This window comes from Carassius auratus, chromosome 16, assembly GCF_003368295.1.
Source record: "Carassius auratus strain Wakin chromosome 16, ASM336829v1, whole genome shotgun sequence".
NCBI classification, from domain to species: Eukaryota; Metazoa; Chordata; class Actinopteri; order Cypriniformes; family Cyprinidae; genus Carassius; species Carassius auratus.
In genome coordinates this window covers 9764884-9790154 of record NC_039258.1, presented here as the reverse complement: position 1 = coordinate 9790154, position 25271 = coordinate 9764884, and the positions used below count along the sequence as shown (strand labels likewise).

The following is a 25271-nucleotide window of genomic DNA, read 5'->3' as shown; positions in this document are numbered from 1 at the left end:
TATTTAACTATAATAACCCGTCTTCACACTAACTTTCAAAAAAATCAGGATCATGAACTTATTTAATGTTGACTTTTGATGTAATGTATCTTAGCGGAATAAAAGTATGAAGCTCTTACTAACCTGAATTTTTGCTTTGCAAATGTTTCCCTCTAGCCTCTAGGTCATATCTATAATATTTGAATACATGTAAAGTCCAGGATCCATTTTTGAAGACATCACTCACAGACGCGGAGTAACACACAGGCTTGCCTAGGCTGCAGCTATAGGGGCCCTATGTGTTCAGGGGCCTCGGATTGCCCAGACTATTTTTTTATTATTATTTAAAAGATTTACTTCAACGTGAACAAAAAAGACCCTCCTTGGTCCATAAGAATTAGCTGCAGAGCATCTGACAAAATGAATGCCTTGTGTTGTAGAATGCACGATCAGCAGCGCTGAGAGTTGGCAGAATCTTTAAATCGAAACCGAAACTGAAACGCACAGAAGCATTCAAGAGAGATTTTTATACCCCTGTGTTTTGAGAGCTACACCCTGATGTGTGCAAAATTAGGCTACATATCTAGACTGTTATTAATATGTAGGCTATAATAGGTTGTGTAGTTTTCTATAGCTCTGTATCATGCTTGAAATGCTTGAGTCTCTATTTGCACTTTGAATACTGAGAGAGTAGCATTTAATTATGGCTGCACTTATTGTTTTCACTTAATGCAACTAAGAAAGAACTGTGATGTTTATTTTTGGTTATTAACACTGTTTATATTTCTTTGTTCAATTTGTGAAAATGAGTTCAGTTAGAAGGTCAGAAGTTCTAGAGGCTCATAATTTATTTAGTTTTAAGGTCTGAAATCATACAGTGTTATCATACAGTGTCCCATGTAATTTGTTGAGATTGGGTTTTTGTTAAATGTGAGCCAAAATCATTATAATTAAAATAACCAAAGACTTAAACTACTTCAGTCTGTTTGCACTGAATTTATTCAATAAACAAGTTCCACAATTTGAGTTGAATTACTGAAATAAATTTACTTTTCCATGACATTCTAGTTTATTGAGATGCACCTGTAAACAATATAATTCGCTGCTGCATGAACAGCATATTGCCGTTATAATTCAAGATTTTAGCAATTCAGTTGAAGTGACTTCAGGTAATACTGAAGTACTATTTCAGAAACAGAAATTATATACAATGAGAACTGCTTCATTGGTTATATACGACTTGATGATGTAATAAATTTGTTTATTAGCATATAAAGTTGAATTGTTAAAGTTATACAAGCATGTTTATTAAAAACGTTTTGTAATAAAAATTATTACAGACCTTTTCACGTTGATTTGAATTCAGATTAGGACCTTAAAATGTGAACTTCTGAGCACACCTGGTTAATACAATTCACTCTGCAGAATACATTTGAATACCCAGATGGAATCCATCAATTGATTTTAGGGGATCAACAATGAACTAAAACAAGTGTGTTAAAAAGGCGCACAATCATAAGGAGATAAAAGCTAAAATCTAGCTAAAAATTTAAAGAAAATCTAGCTAAAATATGCAATAAATTAACAAGGAAATGTAGGGAGATAATGGTTTTCCTGAACATAGGTTAAGTCTAGTTCCAGAAGAACCACCATCAAATAGATTTCAGCAAAATATAATATTTATGTATAAACTTATATAAAACTTTATCTACACTCGAATAAAGAGACTAAATGCTGCATGCTGTGTTACCTTTTTATTGCAGGTCTAATAAAAACAAAACTTAAACATAAGACATAACAACAATAACCGGGTAACAACAATAATTACAAAGTGAGATATTCAGACCCTCTGAAAGTGTAATATTAGACGTTAAATTAACAGCTGCGTTTTGTCACCTCTGTTAGGGGATTTTGTCTTCTCTTGTAGGAAAAAAAACATGACTTATTCTCTAGTTACATTATACACAAGCCAATTAGGAGAGAGAAAGGGGAGTAAATGTGGATTCTTAAAGCAGCAGTTCTCAAAATGAAAAAAAAAAATCTTGATTATTATATATATATATTTATCTCTATCTAAAGAAATGCAAGGTCATGTCCTTATAGGAGTTGTGGCCCTGTCCCAATAGCAATTATCAAGACCGTAGGGTGTCCCATTTGACATTTAAGAAGAGTGCTTATGTTTTATAGAAGGGTAATTCTTCAGAGCCTGCATCAGTGGATTATTACCTGACAGTCTATCTGGCATTATGTCACCATGTCAAGCATGGACTTGGAGAAGTATGTGGGCTTTTGGGACAGGGACTGTTTCCATCAGCATAAACCTTTCACAAGTTGGAAACCACATGATGTTTTAGGGTTCAAACAGACATTTGAGATTTAAGCTTGAAGCATAATTGTGGAAACGCACAAAAACAGTGATTCATCTAGTGTGTATTACAACAAAACACACCTGAGGAGGAAAGAATCCCCACTGCAAAGATCCATTCCACACAAGGCAAAACTCCACACCAGCTCTTCAACCTTGTCCTGCATAGCCTACAACAGAGCAGAGGTGACCTGGAAAACCTGAACTGGATTTACACTGGAGAAAATTGGGTGCTGTGTATTCTAACATATGTATGCATCTCTCTGGTCAGCAGGTGTGTGTTCATAGGATATTTAAAAGGAGGAGGTTGGAATGCCTCTAAATTGAGCTTTACAAGAAATATTGGGGAACCACAGTGTGTTAGCTGTTAGCTGTGAAACTGTTCCACTCTTCTTCTGTCCAAACTAGTTCAGGCAGCTGGAACTTAATTCAAATATATATATATATATATATATATATACACAACGCATCTGATCACCCGACCCAGGTGCGTGTCTATATGTGTGTGAGATGTTTCCTCATCGTGAATTATGGGAGGTATGAGTGAAAACTTCTTCCAGGAGTCATCAGCGTGGCGCCTGCGTCTGTGTGACCTCCGGCCCTCGGCTGGCCAACCGGCTAAGGATGCTTCTTTCCGACATCTGCAGCCGCACAGCGACGGGCGGGATCCGAGCGATGGTTGCTGGGAGCCGGGTGACATCTGCCTTCATGTCGCTGAGCAGCTCCTCCAGTTGTTTGAGAACTGAGAGAATGATCAACGGTAGGACAGAATTATTCATTTTATTTATTTGAACATTTTAAGTAAATTCATTCATTTTACAGGATGCAATAAGCAAGCCAAATGTGTTAAAACTATGCTGAGAAACTAAGTGTGAAGTGCGGTGCTGGAAACACAGTGTTCTGAACTGCTTAGAAGCTTTGGGCTTTTTACTTTGATATTTAATGCATCATTTCATTTTTTTTTTTTTACATTTACAAATCAACCAGGCCTCTGTAACTACAGTAACATGTATTGGCAAATCTAGCCTTACCAATGCAAAAAAAAACTACATTCAGACTTAAAATTCATTTATCTCTGGTTGTTTAACAACAATTAAGAAAATATAATGTTTATGTGTCACGAGACATACACCACAGTTTCGGTGAGTAACAGTAATTTCCAGATTAAAAGGAGTACAACGAAAAAAGCAAAATGGAATTTGCGTACTTTATATTCATTGTTCAATTTTTTATTTAAACGGTTTCTTTTTTTTATACTGAAAAACTAAATTTATGAATGATACCTCGATTATTTGAATTCAAATTTAGTTAAATTTACATTTAATTTAGATTAACAATTCATAAAAAAATATATTTTAATTAAAAAAAATCCTGAATAATCTGTGAACCATTTTTTTTTGCTGGTGACAAGAAATAGTAGAGTTATTTTGTATTTAATTTATTTCTGCATTGCAAAAGTATGTCTAAAGCTGTGAGGCAAATCATATTGTGCAGTCTAGAGTTCTGGGGGTTACTGTACCTTTGTGTAGAACTGCATTAGCAGGCTTGTTTCCTGACATGGATTCTTTACTGAGGTGCTGGTGTGACTCTGCCAGACACTCCACCTCACTGAAGCGTGTGTTGAGTGCCATGGAGGGGTGAGAGGGGTCCTCGGTCATGTTTAGATATGCAGCACGTCTGAGCTGCTCCTCGATCACCAGAGCTTGTTCCAACAGCTAAAGAGAGACATAAATGAAGCAGTTGAAAGAAGAGCCATGTAGCTCTGCCAGTGTGTACATTTTTCATAGCATCTGTCCATCACTAACCTTAAACCTGCGAGCAAGAAACTTGTTCTTAATCTCGAGGAAGTTTCCTCTGCTCATCTCTCCCTTAAAGGGCTCATTGAGGATAGCGAACCTCGGGTCATTCTGTACGTCCTGCCAACGTGCATAACCGTGGCTGATGGTAGAGGTGAAGGACATAACAGACAATTTTTGATAAGATATACTAACACTTCATCACACTTGCCTGAATTTATGTTGCTTTTTTTTTTTTTTATTATTATTTTCTTAACAAAACTAGAGCTAAACGTTTCCACTAGATTGCCAGTAGAGGATTTAATTTCTAGTAAAGTTTTGATTTATTTAATATTTCTTGTCTACTACATAGCTTCGGTACTTCTATATAGTTCCTGCACTTCTTTTGGTTCTAATGACTTTACTATTATTCTGAAATGAAAGATTGCGTGTCCACATTTTTTGACTGGTAATGCGTTTAAAAAAATAAAATAAAATACAATTCAGGAACTGGTAAATAAAGAATTAAATTGTATGTCTAAACTTTTGACTGGTTGTACATTTTAAATAATACAAACAATGAAAAACTAATATATTAATAAAACTATAATAATTTTTAAATCACATTAAATAGCATACATAAATTCTAATAATAAAGTACACTAAAACAACACGCATTCCTTTTAGTGACACAAGGAAATGTATTGCTGTGTCTGTACTGAAAGACGCACTGATTATCAAAATGATGGCATTAAGGATACTGTATGATACCAGCCAGCAGCCAGTAATCATGGCGACGATGCCAGATCTCATAAGTCTTCTTTGTGACCGTGGCGGCTCTCTCTTCATTCTGCCAGAGAGAGTGAAGCTCTGGAGAGAAAAACAGAGAGTTCATTGATTCAGGATCCACCAGCATGTACACATACACACAGACAGTAAATTCCCAGCGTACCTGTGAAACCTCCGTCAGCGATGTTAAACATGAACCTCTGCTTCACTGCTTTCTTCTTCTCCTCACTCACTCCATCCACTCCTCCACTTGTCTCTTTGGCATTCTCTCCATTTTGCAGCTTAGCAGAGTCCTCTGACTTCATTCCGTCCTTCTCGTCTTTCAGCTCTGTTTGAGGAAAGAGAGAAAGACATTATTCACTGTAACAGCTATCTGTGACATAAAGGTGTTATTTGTATTAAACACGTACCTTTCTTTTCATCTCTTCCTGGGCTAGGGTCCATTTTTTCGGTCTTCTCTTCAGATTCTTCTGCAATGGAGTAAGACACTATTGGTGCAAACTACAATCGTGCATCTGCTTTTTGTTACATGGGACCTTGAGTTCATCTGGTCATTTTAAGATAAGTTTTCATTTTTTGGATATGTTGTATACATAAGGAAATAAATGTGTATTTTGGCCATTTTACGTAGTGCTCAGCACCTCACCTTTGGTTTTGGATGAGTCTACACCGCTTGTGGCATCTGAACTTTCAGCTTTGACATCTGAAGATGTGCTTTCCTTCAATTCAGCAGACCTCTCTTTGTCTCCCTCTTTTTCATTTTCTTCATCTCTGCTTCCTCCATCCTTTTCTGCTGATGGTGAGGTGGTCGCTCTCTCCCTGTCCTTATTCTCCTCTTTCTTTGCTGGACTGGGGGATTTCTCACCCTCATCAGGAATCTCAATGATCTGAGAAAAAAGAGGGGACGTGAGAATGAGAGTTGGAGACAAGAAGAAAGACAAAATGAGACAGGCAGGTATGGGAAATTGTTGAAAAATACAGAGAAGAGAAACAGGAAGGTTAAGTGAAAAAATGAGACTGTAAATAACAAACACCTCATCCTCCTGTCTGGAGCCTTTCGTCTCCTTCTCTCCGTCCCCTTCCACCTTCTCCTCCAGCTCTTTTACGTCATCGCTCTTGGAAAGGTCTTCTGTTTGGATAAAAGGGAGTCAGATTAATGTGTAATGATTGGCCATGCAGAGAAACTGGACAAATTATCTGTGAATGAAGAACTAATCCTCTTCTGGGATCCTCTATGCAACTTACCATAAAACGGTTGAATTATTTGAAATGATCTGTTCTTTTGTTTGTTTTTTCACGTTCACTTGACCACGTGGCTTTTGTTGGTCATAACTTTTATAATTTCCATATTAATCTCCCTGACCCATATGAGCCAGTGTTATTTTAGTATTAATTATATATTACAGCATTCCATTTCATTAGTGTACTTATTTATTGGTCAAATACTTAATATTTATACTATTTTCTTAGTTTTAGTTGACAATAACAACACTCATATGCATGTGTGTACCTGGTGCTGGTGTGTTGGGCTGGGTATCTGCAGGCGTCCCAGAAGACGGTGTTTTTGGATCTTCTCCTGCTGCAATGGCTGCTGCTCTTTTGCTTTCCTCCAGTTCTTTCATCCAGGGCATTGACCACTGACCATTCACATGCTCAAACTCCTGGACCTGTGAGAATTTAAAACAGTGAATCCTATAACACCACCACTGCCATTCACAGAATCAAATGGTTCACTCTTAACCAATAAAACACTAGCCAAGTGTAACCTCACGCACCTTCTTGCGGATCAGTGACATTACACCGATGCGTGTGAGAACATGTTGTCGTGACAGTCCTTCCCGTGGAACGCCATCAGCAAATGTTTCTGCCCCGTCGGCGCCTGGCTCACACAGGTGACGCATAAAGAGGGACACGTATGCCCTGAAAAAGAGAGAGTCCTCAAGTAAATGAGGTAAAAATAAATGAACAAGAACTCCAAGGACAGTCAGACTGACTTGAACTCTTTCTCTGATTTGCCTCGCAGGTCTCTAACGAGCCACTGAGTGGTAAAGGTATCTTGGGGAGGCATCCCATAACGCATCACTGCATTCAGGAAGGCCTTCCTTTGTCGAGCATTGAAGCCCAAGACCTAATGAGGAGAGAGAGGTTAACTATCGCAGAGTATGTGGAGGGAATAGAAGAAACGAGCTGAAAAGTAACTGAAGTTGTACCTCAATGTTTCCTCCCACTCTGGCCAGTAGAGGAGGCAGTGGTTTATCTTTATCATTCCTCAAGCCTTTACGACTTGGTCTTCGGGAGTTAGCTAAAGACAAAAAAAGAGGATTGTGTAAACACTAATATATAATAACTGCTTATTCAGATAAGGACGGTTTAACTTTGTTCCTGACCTTCAGATCGCTCATCAAAGTCCTCATCACCCTCCTCTGAAGCCACAGAGTAATCTGATTGGTTATCGGACTGATCATCCTGCCAGTCTGGGAACACAAATGAGTGAGGCATTATATTAATGAGCACCTGAGTTTTCTTGACAAGAAAATATTTAATTTAAGGGGAAAATACAACCAGGATTCATGCACACACGTATAACAATAGGGTCAAACTTTTGTACACACTGGACTGAATTAGTTTCTCATAATCTTAAAAAAAAAAAAAAAAAATCTAAATGCTATAATTTCTATTGTATTCATATACAAATGTATACATTGAATAAATTGCATGATTTTTTTTAAAACAAACTATTTTAGGCATATTAAAGTTTTGCTTTGAATAGCATTTTTTTAAGTTCATAATATACATCATAATTCCCATGTTTCAGTTCAGTTTTATAAAAGTTAATAATAAAAAATGGGTAGGTGTGTCCAAATGTTTGACTGGTAATGGGTACATCTAAACAACCACCACCATATATTAAATAATCTATAGATTATAAATCTAAAAACTTAAATAAATAAATATAAATGCATTATTTTAATTGAAACCAAAAATATCATTTCTGAATAAAAATATAACATATTACAACACACTAGACATGAGACAACACCATTAAGTTAATCTTCATCTATAACAACACTCACACACGTACAGGGAAAGAGCAGTAAAAAAAGTGTTAAAAGTGCATCTGTACCCCGTCTACTACCTCTGTCCTCCTGTGAGCAGTCGTTGTAGTTGACAGGTTTGCGTGGCCGTTTGCCTTTGCCCAGGTGACGAGCCAGATCTTCCTGCTGCTGCTCATAATGATGGCGCAACAGTTTCTCCCAGTAATCAGGATCTACACTCTCTTCCTGCTTAATAATCTCTCTATCCACATCCTCCTCCTGACAGAGACACACCATATGATCTCCAGATTCACACGAGACACAAAGACACCACACACAGTCGCAATCCCACACAAACTCACCTCCTCATCCTCATCTTTGACCACATACTGGGCCACTTTAAAAGAGCTGAGGTATTCATTCATACTCTGCAGCTCTGTGTCATCGGTTGCGTCTTGGTTTCGATCCAACAACCGATCAATCGCCTTGTCATCATAGTGGATCACACTGCTGTCTTCCTCCTTATTGTCACCTGGAGGACAGATTTATTTGATTTAGAAATCAACTTTAGTAGTGTTTATTCTATTATTATATTTTAGTCCCTTTCATTTATAGTTAGGATTATTTCCATTAATTTCTGTATTAACTTATTCACCTTATTTCTTTTCTTTATTGTCTAGTACTAGAAGTATGTCATATGCATTGGTATTTGGCAGTATTTATTTTTTCTGCCCAATTTTTTTTTTTTCGTTGGCACAGTCAGACTGGCGGGTTTTTTTTTACTACATTTTCGGTGTCCCACCATAAAAAACGACTTTCCATTAAAAAAAAAAAAAAAAAAAATGTTAGCAATATTTTTCATAAAACCTTCTGCAGCATCAGAATGAAAATCAGCTTAACAACATGAGTGCTCAGTAAGGTCATGTGCAGTTTAAAGATCTAAATAAACTTCAACAAAAAGCAGAACTTAACGCCTACACCACAGCAGCTTATGTTTCGGGACATTTCTGTAGTTTATGCAATAATGACAAAACACGTCACATACAGATCCTTAACTAACAACTGTACGTGTGTTACTTAGCCTTTAAATGTTATTATTATTATTCTCTCAAATGCTTTATTTTCTAATCTCAAAGCAACTTTATATTCAGAAGATGAAACCTTCTCCAAGCTCGGCTTTGAAAAGCTGTTCTGTGCCAAACTTCAAGATGTCATCCAACTCTTGTTTGGACATGGATCCAGCCTTGGAGCCCAGACCAGGCCGCACCACCAGGTGAGTCAACATCATCTTTTTCTTTGCCACCTGAAGCACAAGGGCCAGGAGATGACTTTTGCTGTTGTACTGTTTTGTATTGTATTTTTTTTACAACAGTTTTGTATCTGCCTGGGTTTGAAACTACGGTTTTGTATCTCACCTGTGTAATTCTCTCCTCCACAGAGGCTTTAGTGACAAATCGATAGATCATCACCTTCTTATTCTGACCAATACGATGAGCCCTGCTAAATGCCTGAGAAAGACAACAGGAGAGAGACGGCATCAGAAAGAGTCTCTCACAGAGATGCAGGTGTTTGACAGATTTAGCATCAGGTATTATATTGTCGCCTCTACCTGGATGTCGTTGTGTGGATTCCAGTCAGAGTCGTAGATGATGACAGTGTCAGCGGTTGCCAAATTGATGCCCAAACCCCCTGCTCGGGTGGACAAGAGGAAAACAAACTGAGGAGCACCAGGAGCTGCGGTGAGAGAAAAGAGAAGGATTTTGTCAAAACAAAACATCCGTCATGTTGCTGTTATTTCATGGAAATAGGTGGCTTTTCCCCTCTCACCGTTGAATCTATCGATGGCTTCCTGCCTCATCCCTCCAGTCACCCCTCCGTCTATCCGTTCATACTTGTACCCATCATTCTCCAGAAAGTCTTCAAGCAAATCCAACATCTTGGTCATCTACATCCGTGCACAAAGATTTTTAAGTATACAGTGGTATTTAGTTGAGTAAATCGGTGTACGGTATTTGTGTGTACCTGTGAGAATATAAGCACTCTATGTCCACCCTCCTTCAGTTTTTTCAGCATCTTACACAGAAGCATCAGTTTCCCAGAAGCCTTTGTGAGGGCACTGCCATCATACATGCCATTGGGCATTTTAGGGGCTTCCTGCAAAATCAGACTCATAATGATCAGCTGAAAGTGCTGCTGTTATTCATTGAAAACCTCTGACAAAGGGTTATTGTCTTCGTTGAGAGTGAATGCTCACATTAGCAGCTGTCGGGAAGAGGTAGGGGTGGTTACAGCACTTTTTTAGGTCCATAACCACATTGAGCAGAGACACCTGGTTTCCTCCTCCACGAGTGTTCAGAGCTTCAAAGTTGCGTGTTAAGATGTACTTATAGTACTTCCTGTTCCAGAAAAACAAAGATTGAATCAGAGGCTACCGTCATATAAAAGTCATAAATGCCCCATACAACTGTCATTTATACAGACACACTGTGAATAATCAGAATCATCAAACTTTCAGTCGTACAGTTCAATGAATCATGCTGTAAATAACAGAGAGGGTGTCCAGCAGGTGGCGCAAATGAGGAATGAATGTACTGAATATTTAGCAGAACACTGACAAACACTGAACATGTTTCGTACTTTTGCATGGGGCTGAGCTCCACTCGCACGATGAGTTCAGTTTTAGAGGGCATGTGTTTGAAGACGTCAGCTTTGAGTCTTCTGAGCATGTGTGGACCCAACATGTCGTGCAGTTTCTTAATTTGGTCCTCCTTAGCGATGTCAGCAAATTCTTCCAGGAAACCTTCCAGATTACTGAAACACACACACATTTGGTACTGAACAACAGCAAATAAAAACAAACATCCTCCTCACACTCACTTATCAAGAACACACACACACATACTTGAATCTCTCAGGTGTGAGGAAGTTGAGCAGATGGAAGAGCTCCTCCAGGTTGTTCTGTAAAGGTGTGCCCGTCAACAGCAGCTTATGCTGAAGAGGGTAGTTATTCAACACACGAAAGAACTAAGAGAGATAAAACGAGAGTGAGATTGTGTTAGTTTTACATCAAATACTAGTTTAATCACAATATTAAAGCAATAGATCTCAAACTTCTGTCATAATCTATTCACTTTAATGATGCTCTAAACCTGTATGACTTTCTCCATAAAGGATGCAAAAGCCGCATAAAAGTACTCCACAAGCTCTGCACTATTTTTCTGATAGCTTTATGTTGAGGAAAAAGTGAAATATGTAGTTTTAACCTCTAGTGGAGAAGATAAAGGCTGAAATCAGATCACTGAGTGAGCTGCTGAACTAAAGGACCAAATTAGATTTGTGAATGAATCTTTCAAACTGGTTTTGTTAGCCAAATCAAACTGGTTCAGTCCGAATGAATAAATGAATCAATTAGACATTTAAAATGAAACAACAGCCATTCAATTTTTATCAGGATTTATGATGAAATAAAGTCATACAGGTTTGGAAAGACAGGAGAATGTTGACCGAATTCAGATTTATGGAAATCCTTTAATAAGTAGATATTTTGGTGTGTCACTCATCTGACACATGGAGCTTACCTTTGACTGGTTATTTTTCAGTCTATGTGCTTCGTCTACTACAAGACAAGCCCAGTCGATGGAGCCCAGGATGGCTTGATCGATTGTGATCAGCTCATAGGAGGTCAACAGCACATGGAACTTCACAGAAGCCTCTTTCTACACAGATAAAGAGAGATTCAGGAACCACACAATGTAAACAGATAAATCATCAAACCACAAAGCAGATGTGGCACCAATTTTCCATAAATTTACATATGTTTGGTGTTATGGTTTCTACTGTATCAACTCTTTTCCTCTGGGTTTCATACCTTCATTTTGGAGGCCTTCTTCCCCCCACGGATGGCGTTGCCCTCAAAGGAGAATTCATTCTCTCGTATGACAGCTCTGCTGTCTTTATCACCCACATATGTAACCACATACATATCTGGGGCCCACATCTCAAATTCCCTCTCCCAGTTAATGATGGTGGATAGAGGGGCACTGACCAGGAACGGCCCCTTCGAATGACCCTGAGAGAGACCATTACCAAATGTACTGTTTTATAAACTTTAATGCCACATTATAAACAATAGCTTTTATAATAAACATGTCTTCCTAGAGACAATTATTCCTCTAAAATGAATTAATCAAACTACAATAACAAAATAATTGAAATACACTACCGTTTAAATGTTTGAGGTCCCTAAGACTTTTTTAAAAGAATATAATACTTTTGATAAAAAAAACTGAACCAAAATCAGAGTACACTGATCAAAAATCAAAGACTTTTAAATGATTACAAACTATTAATACTGTACATAAATGCCTTCCATTCATCAAATACTCCTTGGAAACAAATGTATCAGAGCTTCCATAAATTAAGCCGCACAACCTTTCGCACATTTATAATAAAAAATATTATTCTTGAGAACTAAATTAACATTTCAGAATGATTTCTGAATGAACATGAGACGGTGAAGATTTCAGCAATGGCTGCTGAAAACTCAGTTCTGCCATCACAGGAATAAACTACATTTAAAATAAAAAAGAAAAGTTATTTTAAATGGTCATAATAATAATAATAACTATTAATACATAGTAAATAATAATACAGTTTTTGTTTTATTTTAGATCAAATAAATGCAGCCTTGGGGAGTACAAAAAACTTCTTCCTTTTCCTTCCTTTTAAATTGTACCGACCCAAACTTCTAAAATGCACTTAAAATGTAATTGAATTAAATGTATGCATTTAGCAGACGCTTTTATCCAAAGTGACTTACAGTGCATTCAGGATAACATTTTTTACCTAACATGTGTTCCCTGGGAATCAAACCCACAACCTTGCACTGCTAACACAATGTTCTACCACTTGAGCCACAGGAACACTTCTAATTACTATAAGAAATATTATACATTATATTATATGTATATTATTATATAATAATATATTAGAATTATTATACTTTTTTAAGAAACACACCTCTTTGTAGAGTGAATAGAGGAAGACGGCAGTCTGAACCGTCTTTCCAAGACCCATCTCATCTGCCAGAATGGTGTCTGTGCCCTGAGCCCAAGAAAAACGCAACCAGTTCAGTCCCTCAAGCTGGTACGGGTGAAGCGTTCCACCAGTAGAATCCAGATAATCCGGCTGCCTATCAAACTTTATAGTAGGCTGAAATTAAGAGACAGGAAGAATATTAGATAACTGTCATTCAAAAACCTATGAATGTATTTTCTTTAAAACAATGTTTCCAAACAATCTAGACATGCGATTGTAGCCAAATGGAACAGGAAATTATGGAGGAAAAAGTGTGAAACATGGCAGAGAAAAGAAGTGGGCCTGGTTCCAGTTTGCACTGAATAAGCCATGGCTCCAACCTAAAAGTGTTCAGTTTTAAAATTCTATCCTAGTCAATAAATCAGACAGAAGTTGAACCATGCTGTTCTAAGGTTCCTTACATCCACCACAGGATTAGCAGGAGGCCTTTCTGTCTTCCTCACTTTCACCTTCTTCATCTTTTTACCCGGTCTGCCCTCCTCTCCAAGCATCAGCTCCCTGACAAACAGAAAAAAATAAGTTATGCAGATTAACTTATATAACTGCAATCAATTTTATTTCACACTAGTGTGCATGTGGGTAAAGTGCTGTAGAGGCCTTGGTGCATGTACCTGTGGTTCCAGTAATGTTGTTTAAAGGTCTCATAGTCTGGGATGTCCATGTCTTCAGACTCCCAGGTTGACTGATCATACGCCAAATCTCTCCATTTGATAAGGTAGTGAACATTATTCTTCTTATCCACACTGACAGAAAGAATGAGAGAAATGAATGCCCAAATAGTTCAGCATATGTCATTCTTCAACAGGCTTCGGTATAATAATGTTCTCACCTGTGGTTTAAGATGCGGTGGATGAAGAGCCACTCTAACTTTACTCCAAAGCGCCCATACTTATCCTCTATACGGGCATAAAAGGGATCTTTGTTCTTTCTCTTGCAGCTCTTATCCTCGTCTCCCTCCGCACCCATCTCTAGATTGGGGGGCTCCTCCATATCCGTCTTCCGCTGGTAGTTACGGAACATTACCTGACAGTTCAGCTCCAGCTGTGACAAGAAAGAAAAAGACATAAATTATAAAATGATTTTAATAAACAAAATAAAAATCCATGAATTATTGTGCATATTTTATGCTTTAGTACATAAATGTGGAACTACATGCCTTAAAATAAGGAATGCACAGTATAATGGAACCACATCAGCTGTTACAGGTTATTTTTGTTGTTGCTGTTTGTTGTTTTAATAACTATCTGGAAATCAATACTGGAAATTAAACTGCAAACTCATTTTCTTCTATTGTTACATTTAGATTACAACTGAGGGCATGTGTTGTTTACTTAAACTTAAAATATGCAAAAATACTTATAATTTAAATGTAATCTTTAGAAAAAATATGTATACAAATTTTTCACACTGTACATTATAATGTAGTGATGCCTATTATTTAAACATTTATTGTTTAATTATTATCATATTCAATATTGGTGCATTCCTGCTTACATGAAAGTGTGTGTTTTTATTTGTGTCACCTGTAGTTCCTGGACCCATGAACAGTGCCAATAAGACATGTTGCACCACTTCACAAAGAACTCCCTCTCCTTCCGCCCAATCATTGGAGGAGGATCCGGAGCATCAGCTGGCAGGTCTACAGGACGTGGTACGGGCATAGGGGGAGGAGCCTCACCCCAGCGCCAGGCCAGGACTTTCTGGACTTTGCCTTTCAGTGGAAGACTCTGTGAAAACAAAGACATCATATTCCACGTCTTTCAATATTAAACTAATTTAAATAAAGGGAGTAATCAATTATGTTAATTCCTACTTATTTCAACACTGGCATCTCTGAAAGCAAAACCTTAAGAAAACCTAATCCAAAGGATGGATTTGGACTATCACACTATATTATTCCTCTCTCACCAGGCAGCGCGGGCAGATCCACTCTCCGTTGGGGATGTCTGGCAGAGGAGGGTTGAGACAGTGTAAGTGATAGGATGAGGGGCACGTGTCACAGCACAGCAGCTCTCCTCCATCCTTACACACCCGACAAAACTCTATATGATGATCGTCCTCCTCTTCTACCTCTCCATCATCTCTCCTTCCATCATCATTCTCCTCTTCACCCTCAGAACTCTCCTCACGAGCCTCCCATTGAATTCCCTCCTTCTCCTGAGAGAGAGACATAAATAATGCATAAATCATCAAAAACTTAATTCATTAAATATCAATGGTAGAGAAACTGTGCACATGCACACACTCAGAGAGAATTTAGATTTTTCTCGAAGAGCCCGTAGCAGCTCAAGGAAATGCCAGACTTTTATTCTGAAAACATTTTTATGTACGTACGCAGTGGGGGCAGCTCCATGTGCCCTCTGGTGCTCTCTCCATGTCAGGATCTAGACACACCATGTGATAGGCTCTCGGACAGGTGTCACACAGAATGATCTCACCGCCCTGCTGACACACCTCACAGTAGTCCTGATGATCAGTCTCATAGCCGTCAGCATCCTCATCCACTACGAAAAAGAGAAGGATGGTTTATAACAAATGTAAACGGCTGCCAAAAAGTAGTATAGGGTGTTCAGTAGAGTGAAGAGTATTCGGAGTTGTGCTGTTTTTCCACTCACGCTTCTTCTTCTTGGAGCTCTTGGATTTTTTACTCTTGGAACGGCTGCTCCGACTGTTGGATCCATCACTTATGGAGAAACTGTCAAAATCGCTCTCACCATCATCATCCTCCCCGCTCTGAGTGAAGTGATGCAAAACAAGTTGGTGATGTTAGCCATAAAACTAAGGAATCATTTTAAATATATATTCATTACTGTTAAACAGTTTGGGGTTGGGAAATGTTTTGAAAGAATTCTCCTAATGCTTACTAAAGCAATTATTTATGCATTTATTTGATCAAATACAGTAAAACATAATATAAATGTTTTCTATTTTAATGTTTTAAATAGTTATTTATCCCAGAGATGACAAAACTGAATTTTCAGCAGACATTAGCCATTACTGCTGTCTTCGGTGTTTCATTATCCTTTGGGGATCATTCTAATATGCTGATTTGCTGTTCAAGTCATTGAATGATAAGATCATTTCTTATTGTTATTTATGTTAAAAACTGGTTAACATTTCTCTTTTTCACGAGTCTTTGATGAACAAAAACTTCAAAGGAATACTTATTTAAAATTTTCTGTAACATTATTAATTAACTGTCCTTTTAACTGTTATATATGTTATAACTGTTATATAGAATTATATATGTATTAGTGCTGTCAAAATTAGCGCGTTAACGCATTCGATTAATTTGAAATATTTAACGCGTTAAAAAAAAATAACGCAATTAACGCGGTTGCAGTTTTTTTTATTTCCAGTTGTGGCCTATGTGTGTTCAACGTGCAAAGAAATATGGTTAAGACCAAGGAAGGACTTTTAGACGGAAAGTTTCAGTATAAAACTCTGCCGGATTACTCTTCAGTCTGCCACAAGAAACATTACTCTTCATTTAGTCTGCCACAAGAAACAGCAACATTAAAATCATGAACTCAAATGTCATTGTTTAAAAAAAACAAAAAAAAACAATGACTGTAACAGTGCGTAAATCAGACCTTTCTGTAACGCTAACGTTAATAAGCTTAAACGAAATAATTGTGTAGCGGAGTATTTTTTGTACACAGTGCCGCGAACGGTCAATCACTCCTGTACGCGTGCATCACTGTCCTCCTCGCAGCTGCAGCAACTTGCGCTCTCTCTCTTCATCAAGCTTTAAAACAAAAAGGGGACAAAAAGATCGAATTGTCTTTGTGCATAGGCTATAGATTAATTAGATAAATGAATATCTAAATTTGTGCCTTGCCGTCTACGGTATTTTTTTAGAACTTAGAAAAAAGATGCTGCAGCCAATGAACAGCCAGCGGGGGGTGCAGGACGACTCAACCTCCGCAGACAGTTTTTAATGTTTATCAGACAATAAATACTCAAGATTTTGCTTTAGTATAACTCACAACGAGTTTCACACACCTTCTCCGGCCACGTTGAGTTGTTGACACTTAACAGTGGGAAAAGCGACACATGCGCTATTCACTTGTATAACTTAAGGGTGAATGGGTAATGTAGTTTCTGCTCTGGGTGGGATGAATTAGGAAGCTTGCATTGTGAAGGGTGCTCTGAAAATCGGCAGTGCAGGTAAAAGATTAAAACCTCTATTAAAACAGATCAGTCCAAATGAGCGTACCGGTACGCTACAAGCACGTTCTGGGCGCACGGAGAGGTGGCGGTACGCTCAAGAGCTATATTTGGAAGTGGCGGTACTGAGTACCTGTGCGTACCGGCCCACTTAAAGCACTGGCAATGACTATACTTTGGAATTTTTTTGCAGTCCACTTAGAATTCAACATGGAAATCATTTTTGTTTTTTATTGGCATTGATTGTTTTGAAATTCACATGGTACTTACATGCCTGTGTTTTTATTTCTGTAATAAATATGGCTTTCAAGCCAACAGTTAATTTGGAGGATATTGATGGTTTATTGCAGGTATGTTGTTTACATGAGAAAATCTGTGTTACAAGTTAAAAAAATTCCAATAAACAATCATATTTTGAATTTAAATAGTTTCTTTGTCTTGAGTTTACATTAATTATTTACATTTTACATTTACATATCCAAAAAGTTTCAGTCTTTTAATTGCGATTAATCGCGATTAATCGCGATTAATTTTAAAAAATTGTGCGATTAATTAGTTAATTTTTTTTAATCGATTGACAGCACTAATATGTATAGATTAGAATTAATTGCTATAATAGTAATACATTAACTAATAATATTGAATAAACATTAATAATAATGTACAATTTAGCTAATTTCCATTATGTTGCAGAAATATAATGTAAGCAGCATAGATACATACAGATGAACGTTTTCTCTTGAAATTGCCCAGTTTAATCTTGAGTGGAGCCACTTTCTTCGCTTTAGACTTTTTGTCCTGGGGCTTTGGTGTGGACTTGGTCTTCCTACGTGCATTTGGGCCTAGAAAAGATATATTAAAAGACACACAAAAAAAAATTATATTAAAAAAACACATAATAAATTCACCATTGGGCACCCAAAATTCCTTATTTTTTCTTTTTAATTATTTCTGATCCTGACATTTTAATCTCCAATCAAATCTCATATATTTAATCCACATTCCTCTCTCTCTCTCCTCTGACCTTTGCCCTCTTTGGTCTTGGCTTTTCGCAGGGGGACTGCTGGGGGCTGCTGGGATGGGGGTGGTGCAGCAGGAGCTGGTGTTGATGTGGGTGTGGCCACAGGTGCAGCCCCTCCTCCATCCACCCTGGTCACCATACTCTCCACTGCAGCAGCTACGTTGGCAGCTGCCAGGGCTGCATTGGCACTCGCTGAGCCTCGCATGGGATTATTAGTGCTGAACTCTCGCCATTTAGCACCCAAAACCATCATCATCTTTGACACAGCAATCTTAGGGTTCTTCGCAGCTATTAAAGGTCTACACAGGAAGAGGGAGGGGAAAATATTTCAGATGAGTCAACAGAGTAAAATAACAATAGGATATTATAAAGATGTTTACATAAGGCGATAACAGAAATGAGACAAAAACAGATTGCTGTTCTACCTGACAAACTGACTGAAAGCTTTGTAATTGGTGAGAGAGTTGTAGTCCTCCTGGGTAAAGGTGTAGTCGATGTCTTTCATTCCCCAATCTGCTAACAGCTGAGAGGAAGATTTGGGCTCCTGTGAACAGAGGATGAAAGGTGAATAACACTAGAGAATGGAATCCTAAATATATATATATAAATCATTACATTTATAGCACATTTCTAGGCACTCAAAGTGCTCTACATTGTGAGGGGAAGTCACCTCATCCACCACCAGTGTGCAGCATCCACTTGGATGATGAGACGGCAGCCACAGTGTGCAAGAATGCTCACCAGGTGATGATGCCAATCAGCACAAATGGGGATTGTTAGGAGGCCACGATGGTCAGAGGCCAATTGGCAAATCTCGCTAGTATGCCTAGGTCACCCCTGTAATGGCGCTTTTCCATTATCAGTACCAGCTCAACTCGACTCGCCTCGTCTTGGCTCGGCTCGCTTTTCGCTCAATTTTCCATTACAGATAGTACCTCCACAATAGTACCTGGTCGTCATAGCAACGCCGCAGGAAACTGCCGTGACGTAATCTTCTACGCGACACACACCCGCTACCCACACACACAGGACAATGGAGGAAATCGAGTCTATGCTGTTTTAGATCCTCGGGATGTGGCTGTTTTCCACAGTAAGAAGACAAACGTTGCTTCTGGAGAGGCTGAGGGCAGCATAACTGCTGGCGGGGTTATTCAATGATGACGCACTGAATAGTGACAATTCTCTCTGACCAATCAGCAGTCTGCTGTGATTTCACGTCACATTTTAGTATCACCTCAGCTCGCTCAGAACCTCACGGTGATATGAAAAAGTAAGGTAATACCTGGAAGCAGGTACAGATACAACTTTTACACAGTGAAAAAAAAACAAAAAACAAAGGTGAATCTAACTGGTACTGTGTAGCGGAAAATCGCCATAATTTTTTCGAAAGACATCTTTGGATTTTTAATGACCACAGAGAGTCAGGAACTCAGTTTAACGTCTCATCCAAAGGACAGTGCTTGTTGACAGTATAGTGTCCCCATCACTATATTATTTATATATATATATATATATATATATATATATATATATATATATATATACACATTTTTTATATATATATATATATATTATATATATATATATATATATACACACATACATACACATATACATATATTATATATACACATTTAATCAAAAGCAACTTACAGTGCATTCAGGCTATCAATTTTTACCTAAAAATTTAATTTAATTTAGAAGCTCTTTTGTTGTGAAAGCAAAAATACTATGTTTGGCCTTCCAAAAGAGGACACATCTAGAAATCAGTGGAGTTGGGCAATTCCAACTTTGCAAGGTCAGTCTGGCCCTTCTGACTCACAGTCTGTAACTACATGTTCATATTTAAAGAATTTGCCAATGACGATTCAAACGTGAGTTTTCAGCAGAATAGAGTAGCACTGCTTGTTTGTCATTTCTCTGATCATAAATGCAGACATGCTTTATGATAACGCAGCGCAATACACAACGCAATGCGTAAAAAGACAGCATAAGCCATTATAATCAGTAATTATGTCCCCACTTGATGTATGAAATGCCTCATTTTTAATGGGTTTTATTGGTTTTGTCTCATTATGCTGGGAGATGGCGCCACAGTATGGTAAGGGGCGTAACATTTTCGTCCCACGCTTGAGGCATTCGACTAATCACAACAAACTGGATAGCTGGCCAATCAGAGCACACCTCGCATTTTTAGAACAATGAGCTTTGTAAAAATCGACACGTTTCAGAAAGGCATGGCATAAAGGAGCAACAATAATGTACATTAAATGGAAAATAATGTTTTTTGAACCTTAAACCGCATAAACACATTGCATTACACCAAATTCACAAAATAATGTTCTTTTTAGCAATGTCATATGACCCTTTAAAAATATTACCAACAGAAGGCAAATGAAAGATAAGAAGAACTTATAAAAACTTTACAAACAAAACTGAAAATCTATATTTGTTGTGCCAACAAAGTAGAGCGTGAAAGCATAGACAAGGCTAACAATCAGTATCAGACTTTTCTTGGAACATGTACTTTCTACAAGTAACACTGTTCGTTAAAGCAGAAGCCATAGAAAATCTAAATAAATAACAAAAATATACATGTTATATCTTTGTTTTGATATATATATATATTTTTTTTTTTTGGTAAATGCAGTGTTTTTGTAACAAGATCACCCTCATGTGACACTGACTTTTTTAGTTGTCCCAAGGTTTTAATATCAAATCATGACCACCCATTGGCTAACCCTTACCTGACCGTCATCATCATCGTCATCATCTTCCTCTTCGGGCTCTGGGTCTTTACGTTTGCTTTTTCCTCCAGATGAGCCACCAGCCTTTTCTCCCGCTGAACCTCCCTTCTTTCTCTCCTTGGAGGAGCTGGATCTCTTTTTCTTCTTCTTGCTTGGGGCATAGTCACTCCCTTCACTCTCAGATCGCATCACTCTGTCCTCCTCGTCTTCCTCACCTTCTACCATTCGGATTGCTTCCATGACTTCAGGAGAGCTGACAGGAACATCCTACACCATAATAACCACCCAAGGAGAGATTGTAATATCCGATAAACTCAGGGAAGAACCTTTCACTTCAATCTTTGTTTATATAAACGTGTTTTACAGTGACGGTAATGGCAAATGATGATTGATGTGACACTGCAGCATTGAAATCAGACGTACAATATTTTAAAAAGAAGCTCTTATGCTCACTACGGCTACATTTATTTGATCAAGAAATTAAAATAAAAAGAGTAATAGGCTATTGTTGAAAATATTTACATTCAAAATAACTGTATAATAAAAAAAAATCTAATTTGTTCCTGTGATGGTAAATCTGAATTTTCAGCAGCCATTACTCAAGTAATGTCACATGATTATTAAGAAATCATTCTAATATGCTGATTTGGTGCTCAAAAAACATTTCTTAGTATTACAGCACATATTTTGACCCTAAAGGTGCTTCACTTACCTCTCTGAGGAGTTTCTGTCGTTTACTGCTCCTGCTTTCACGGCTTTTCTTTGCTTTCTTCTTCTTCTTGGATTTGGGAGTTTCTGCCTCCGATATCGGTTCATCAGCATCATCTATCCAAAACACAGACCCACATCATGCATCAAACATGAACAATTAAAGCTAAACAATCTCATGTCATTCCTATTCTTCCTGAACTGATAAAGTACTTTTAATTAAACTTTATGACCCTTACGTCACCAATACAATGACATTTAGATTTTTTTTATCAGACCTTAAAGCCTTCAAAATACATAATATTGTGCATTCCTGCTTCAAGATGCGAGTCTACTGTCCAAATATGTCAGCGGCACTGAAACTAGGGCATAAGACACTTGCTTTTGAAATCATTCATTTATTATAAACTCTCTGCTGATAGGCTGCTCTACCAACGCCATTACTGAGGGCAGCCAGAAGAGGAAAGCAAACAAATGGGTTTGACACACTGTGCTAGAGATATTGCACGGCATGGTCGCTGATATAGAAAAACAAGCTTTTTTCTCTCTTAAGATGGAGTCAGTAACAAATAGATTTATCTTTTATTTTAACAACTGCTGCTGACCAGTGATACAGGAAGTGATTTGACTTTTGTATACAGCTTGCCGATACTGCATCATAAACTAAACATTTGGCTTTATATAGCCGTGTGGTGCAGTAACACGTGGCTCACCAGCTCCAGCAAATAAACATTGAATCTAGCAACGTTCTCCTTACAAAAATGATTTGAATGATTTGTTTATAAGTAACGTTACTCTGACATGTCAGCAGTTAAGTTGCTTGTTCAGGCACATTTGGGGAGGTTATATAAAATGATGTGGTTAATGAGGGTCCGGACAGGACCGCTAAACCTTACCATCTCTAATGGGTCCAAAATGGTCCCTGTCGTCTTCACTCCCCGACATATTCCCGTCCGGACGCTTGACAAAATAGAAATGACAACAATATTTTGGTTTGGTTTCTAGCAGCACACCATGCTGACAGAAAGAAAAAAAATAATGACAGGGGAGGCTAACTGTGTTAATATGAATTAAAATCAATTAACGATTGTGACATTTCATAACTACAACATCATAAAGCGTGTAGCATTACAAAGAGTTTGACGTAGTCGTGTCATTTCGGCTTTTTTCGTAAACTTCCTCGCTCGGTCCGAGCGAAAGACGCCTCAACTTAGCTGTCAATCAAGTTAGCAAAGCTAGCAAACATAGTCAAGTGATCCGGCTGCGGGGAAAATGGCAGCCGGCTGGATGAGTTGAGTTAAAGCGCTTATCTCCCTTCGTTTCAGGTTACATTCGTGTCTTTAAAACTTTCCTCCATGTAAAAAAAAAATCAAAATAGCATGCGGAGGTCGTGAAGCCCCGACAAACACCACACGGCGCTTTATAACGCGGTGGCTCACAGTTGTAAGTTACCATTAAATTGTTTGTTTATTTTCTGTTTCATGTTTTAAAAACTCGCCGAGAAACGCACATTTGTTTGTATGCACATATAACGTTATATATATTTTTTTTTTCACGCAGGCGGTTGGAGGTGGGTGGGAGGAATAGACTTACAGGTCAGTCCAAGGTGTAGATAGTCGGCGGTATGATCAGCTTTAGTCTAACGCGAAAGCTGCAGGTTAGCCTACTAACTAACGTTATCACTGGAATACAAAAAGAAGCTCCGAAAAGGTGTAAATCTTTGGGAGACGTCGTCCACTCTTCTCCCCTTTCGCCAGCGTCAGTGACCAGAAGCGAACATCCTCATACACACAAAGAAATCAAGGGGGGGTAGAGACATCCCATAATAATCCTAGGCAGGCTCCCCCTCCCTACAACACTCACTCAACTCTGCATAGTTACCTCGCAACCTACAGACCATAATAATCATCTCCCCCTCGCACACAGTACCAGCAACTACACACTGCCTTCCCCTTTCCTAGGCCCTGCCCCCTTAGCAACCACGTTGCTATGGAGACACTGCCCCCTCCCGCCCTCACCGGCATCCCATAATAGTCATAAGCAGGCCGCTCTGACATCCCATAATAAACACAACTCCTAAAAGAGAGTGAAGAAAAAAACAACACCAGTCACATGGTCTCCAGGGAAACCCCAGGCCGCTGGCGACAGACCATAATAATCTGCGGCTGTCTGTCCACCTGGCTGGGTTTCTGTTGCTCGAGCGACATAAAAACGAATTTAAGCACCTGTATGGAAGTCAACTAACAAGTAGTGCACTTCAGGGATCTGTCAAACGCCATGCATCTGCAAGAGTGACACTTCACAGTTTCAGAGGTGATGAGATGCCAAGGTGCAACAGTTCTTTTTAATCCCATATCAGGCCGAAGTCTGAAACCTGACTTCTGGGATAAGTGTGTGGGAAGCGGTGAAACAAAAACACTTACTCTTATGAATCAGATCAGCCGTGACAATACCCAAAATAGGCTCTCTCAGTCTGAACTCCAGTGATTTTACTGCAGGTCAGAGCCACTTCACATGGGAGTGAATGAAATGCAATGTTTATGTGATCCTTTCAAGCGTCACAGGTTAAGTTTTGGGCGAGTAGATCTATTTAAAGCCACAATAAAATACAATAAAAAATTTATTTAAGATATAAATATTTAGCAGTCATTTCTGTTTATATTTATACTGTACACTGTTTCTCATGAAAGGAACTTGCCAGTCATGTAGTCCAACCGATGCAGCTGAAATGTGTGTAGGATTAGATTGCATTTCTGCTTTTGCTCAAGTGTAATGTTACTCAAATGTATTTGAGTAAATGTAATTAGTTACTGTGTTAAGTATATTTTTTCACAACTTTGTTCTTGGACTGAGTATCAAAGATATTAGCAGCTTTTACTCTCTACTGACTACATTTTTTACTCCACTACTTTGTAATTACTTATTACATTTTGCATTGCATCAGACTTTTTCTGCAGCAGTTTGTTTACATTTACATTTACATTTAGTCATTTAGCAGATGCTTTTACCCCAAAGCGTCTTACAAGTGAGGACAATGGAAGCAATCAAAAACAACAAAAAAGCAATGATATATAAGTGCTATAACAAGTCTCAGTTGGCTTAAACACAGAATACATAGAAAGGGCTTTTAAATAATATAATAAATAAAAAGAAAACAGAATAGAAAAAGAATAGAGCAAGCTAGTGTTAGAGGTCTTTTTTTTATAATTGTATAATAAATGAAAAGAAAACATAGAATACCAAAATATTAAAAAGCTAGTTAGAATTTTTTTTAAAGAATAGAATTCGAATAGTGAGTGCTAAAGTTAGAGGGTCAAATAAAGATGGAAGAGATGTGTTTTTAGCCGATTCTTGAAGATGACTAAGGACTCAACTACTCGGATTGAGTTGGGCGGGTCATTCCACCAGGAGGGAACATTTAATTTAAAAGTCGGTAAAAGTGACTTTGTGCTTCTTTGGGATGGCACAATCAAGCGATGTTCACTTGCTGAATGCAAGCTTCTAGAGGGCACATAAGTCTGAAGTAATGAATTTAGGTAAAGGGGTGGAGAGCCAATGGTGGTTTTGTAGACCATGTGAAAAAAA

At 38.1% G+C, this 25271-nt stretch overlaps 1 protein-coding gene across 2 annotated transcripts; it reads right to left on the bottom strand.

Annotated features, from left to right (window-relative positions):
• Nucleotides 1-1718: 1718 nt before the first annotated feature.
• On the bottom strand, nucleotides 1719-23619 carry chd4b (chromodomain helicase DNA binding protein 4b). 2 transcript variants are annotated; one of them, XM_026283922.1, is made up of 40 exons: nucleotides 23280-23619; nucleotides 22583-22646; nucleotides 21691-21803; nucleotides 20979-21245; nucleotides 18657-18775; nucleotides 18235-18530; nucleotides 17934-18052; nucleotides 15656-15773; nucleotides 15375-15544; nucleotides 14949-15197; nucleotides 14564-14767; nucleotides 13870-14081; nucleotides 13652-13783; nucleotides 13442-13538; nucleotides 12963-13154; nucleotides 11812-12012; nucleotides 11522-11659; nucleotides 10846-10967; nucleotides 10581-10754; nucleotides 10198-10339; nucleotides 9966-10097; nucleotides 9771-9888; nucleotides 9553-9677; nucleotides 9359-9451; nucleotides 9105-9246; nucleotides 8306-8475; nucleotides 8033-8222; nucleotides 7296-7382; nucleotides 7119-7210; nucleotides 6903-7036; nucleotides 6684-6828; nucleotides 6419-6575; nucleotides 5943-6037; nucleotides 5555-5795; nucleotides 5319-5378; nucleotides 5072-5236; nucleotides 4881-4989; nucleotides 4150-4282; nucleotides 3864-4059; nucleotides 1719-3086 (listed from the first exon to the last, which is right to left on the bottom strand). In XM_026283922.1, exons 2-40 carry the CDS (start codon nucleotides 22629-22631, stop codon nucleotides 2911-2913), a joined length of 5874 nt encoding a protein of 1957 aa, XP_026139707.1. In that variant the 5' UTR covers nucleotides 22632-22646; nucleotides 23280-23619; the 3' UTR covers nucleotides 1719-2910. The 2 variants fall into 2 exon arrangements, with proteins under 2 accessions (XP_026139707.1, XP_026139708.1); XM_026283923.1 differs by having other exon boundaries at nucleotides 8045-8222.
• Nucleotides 23620-25271: the final 1652 nt, after the last annotated feature.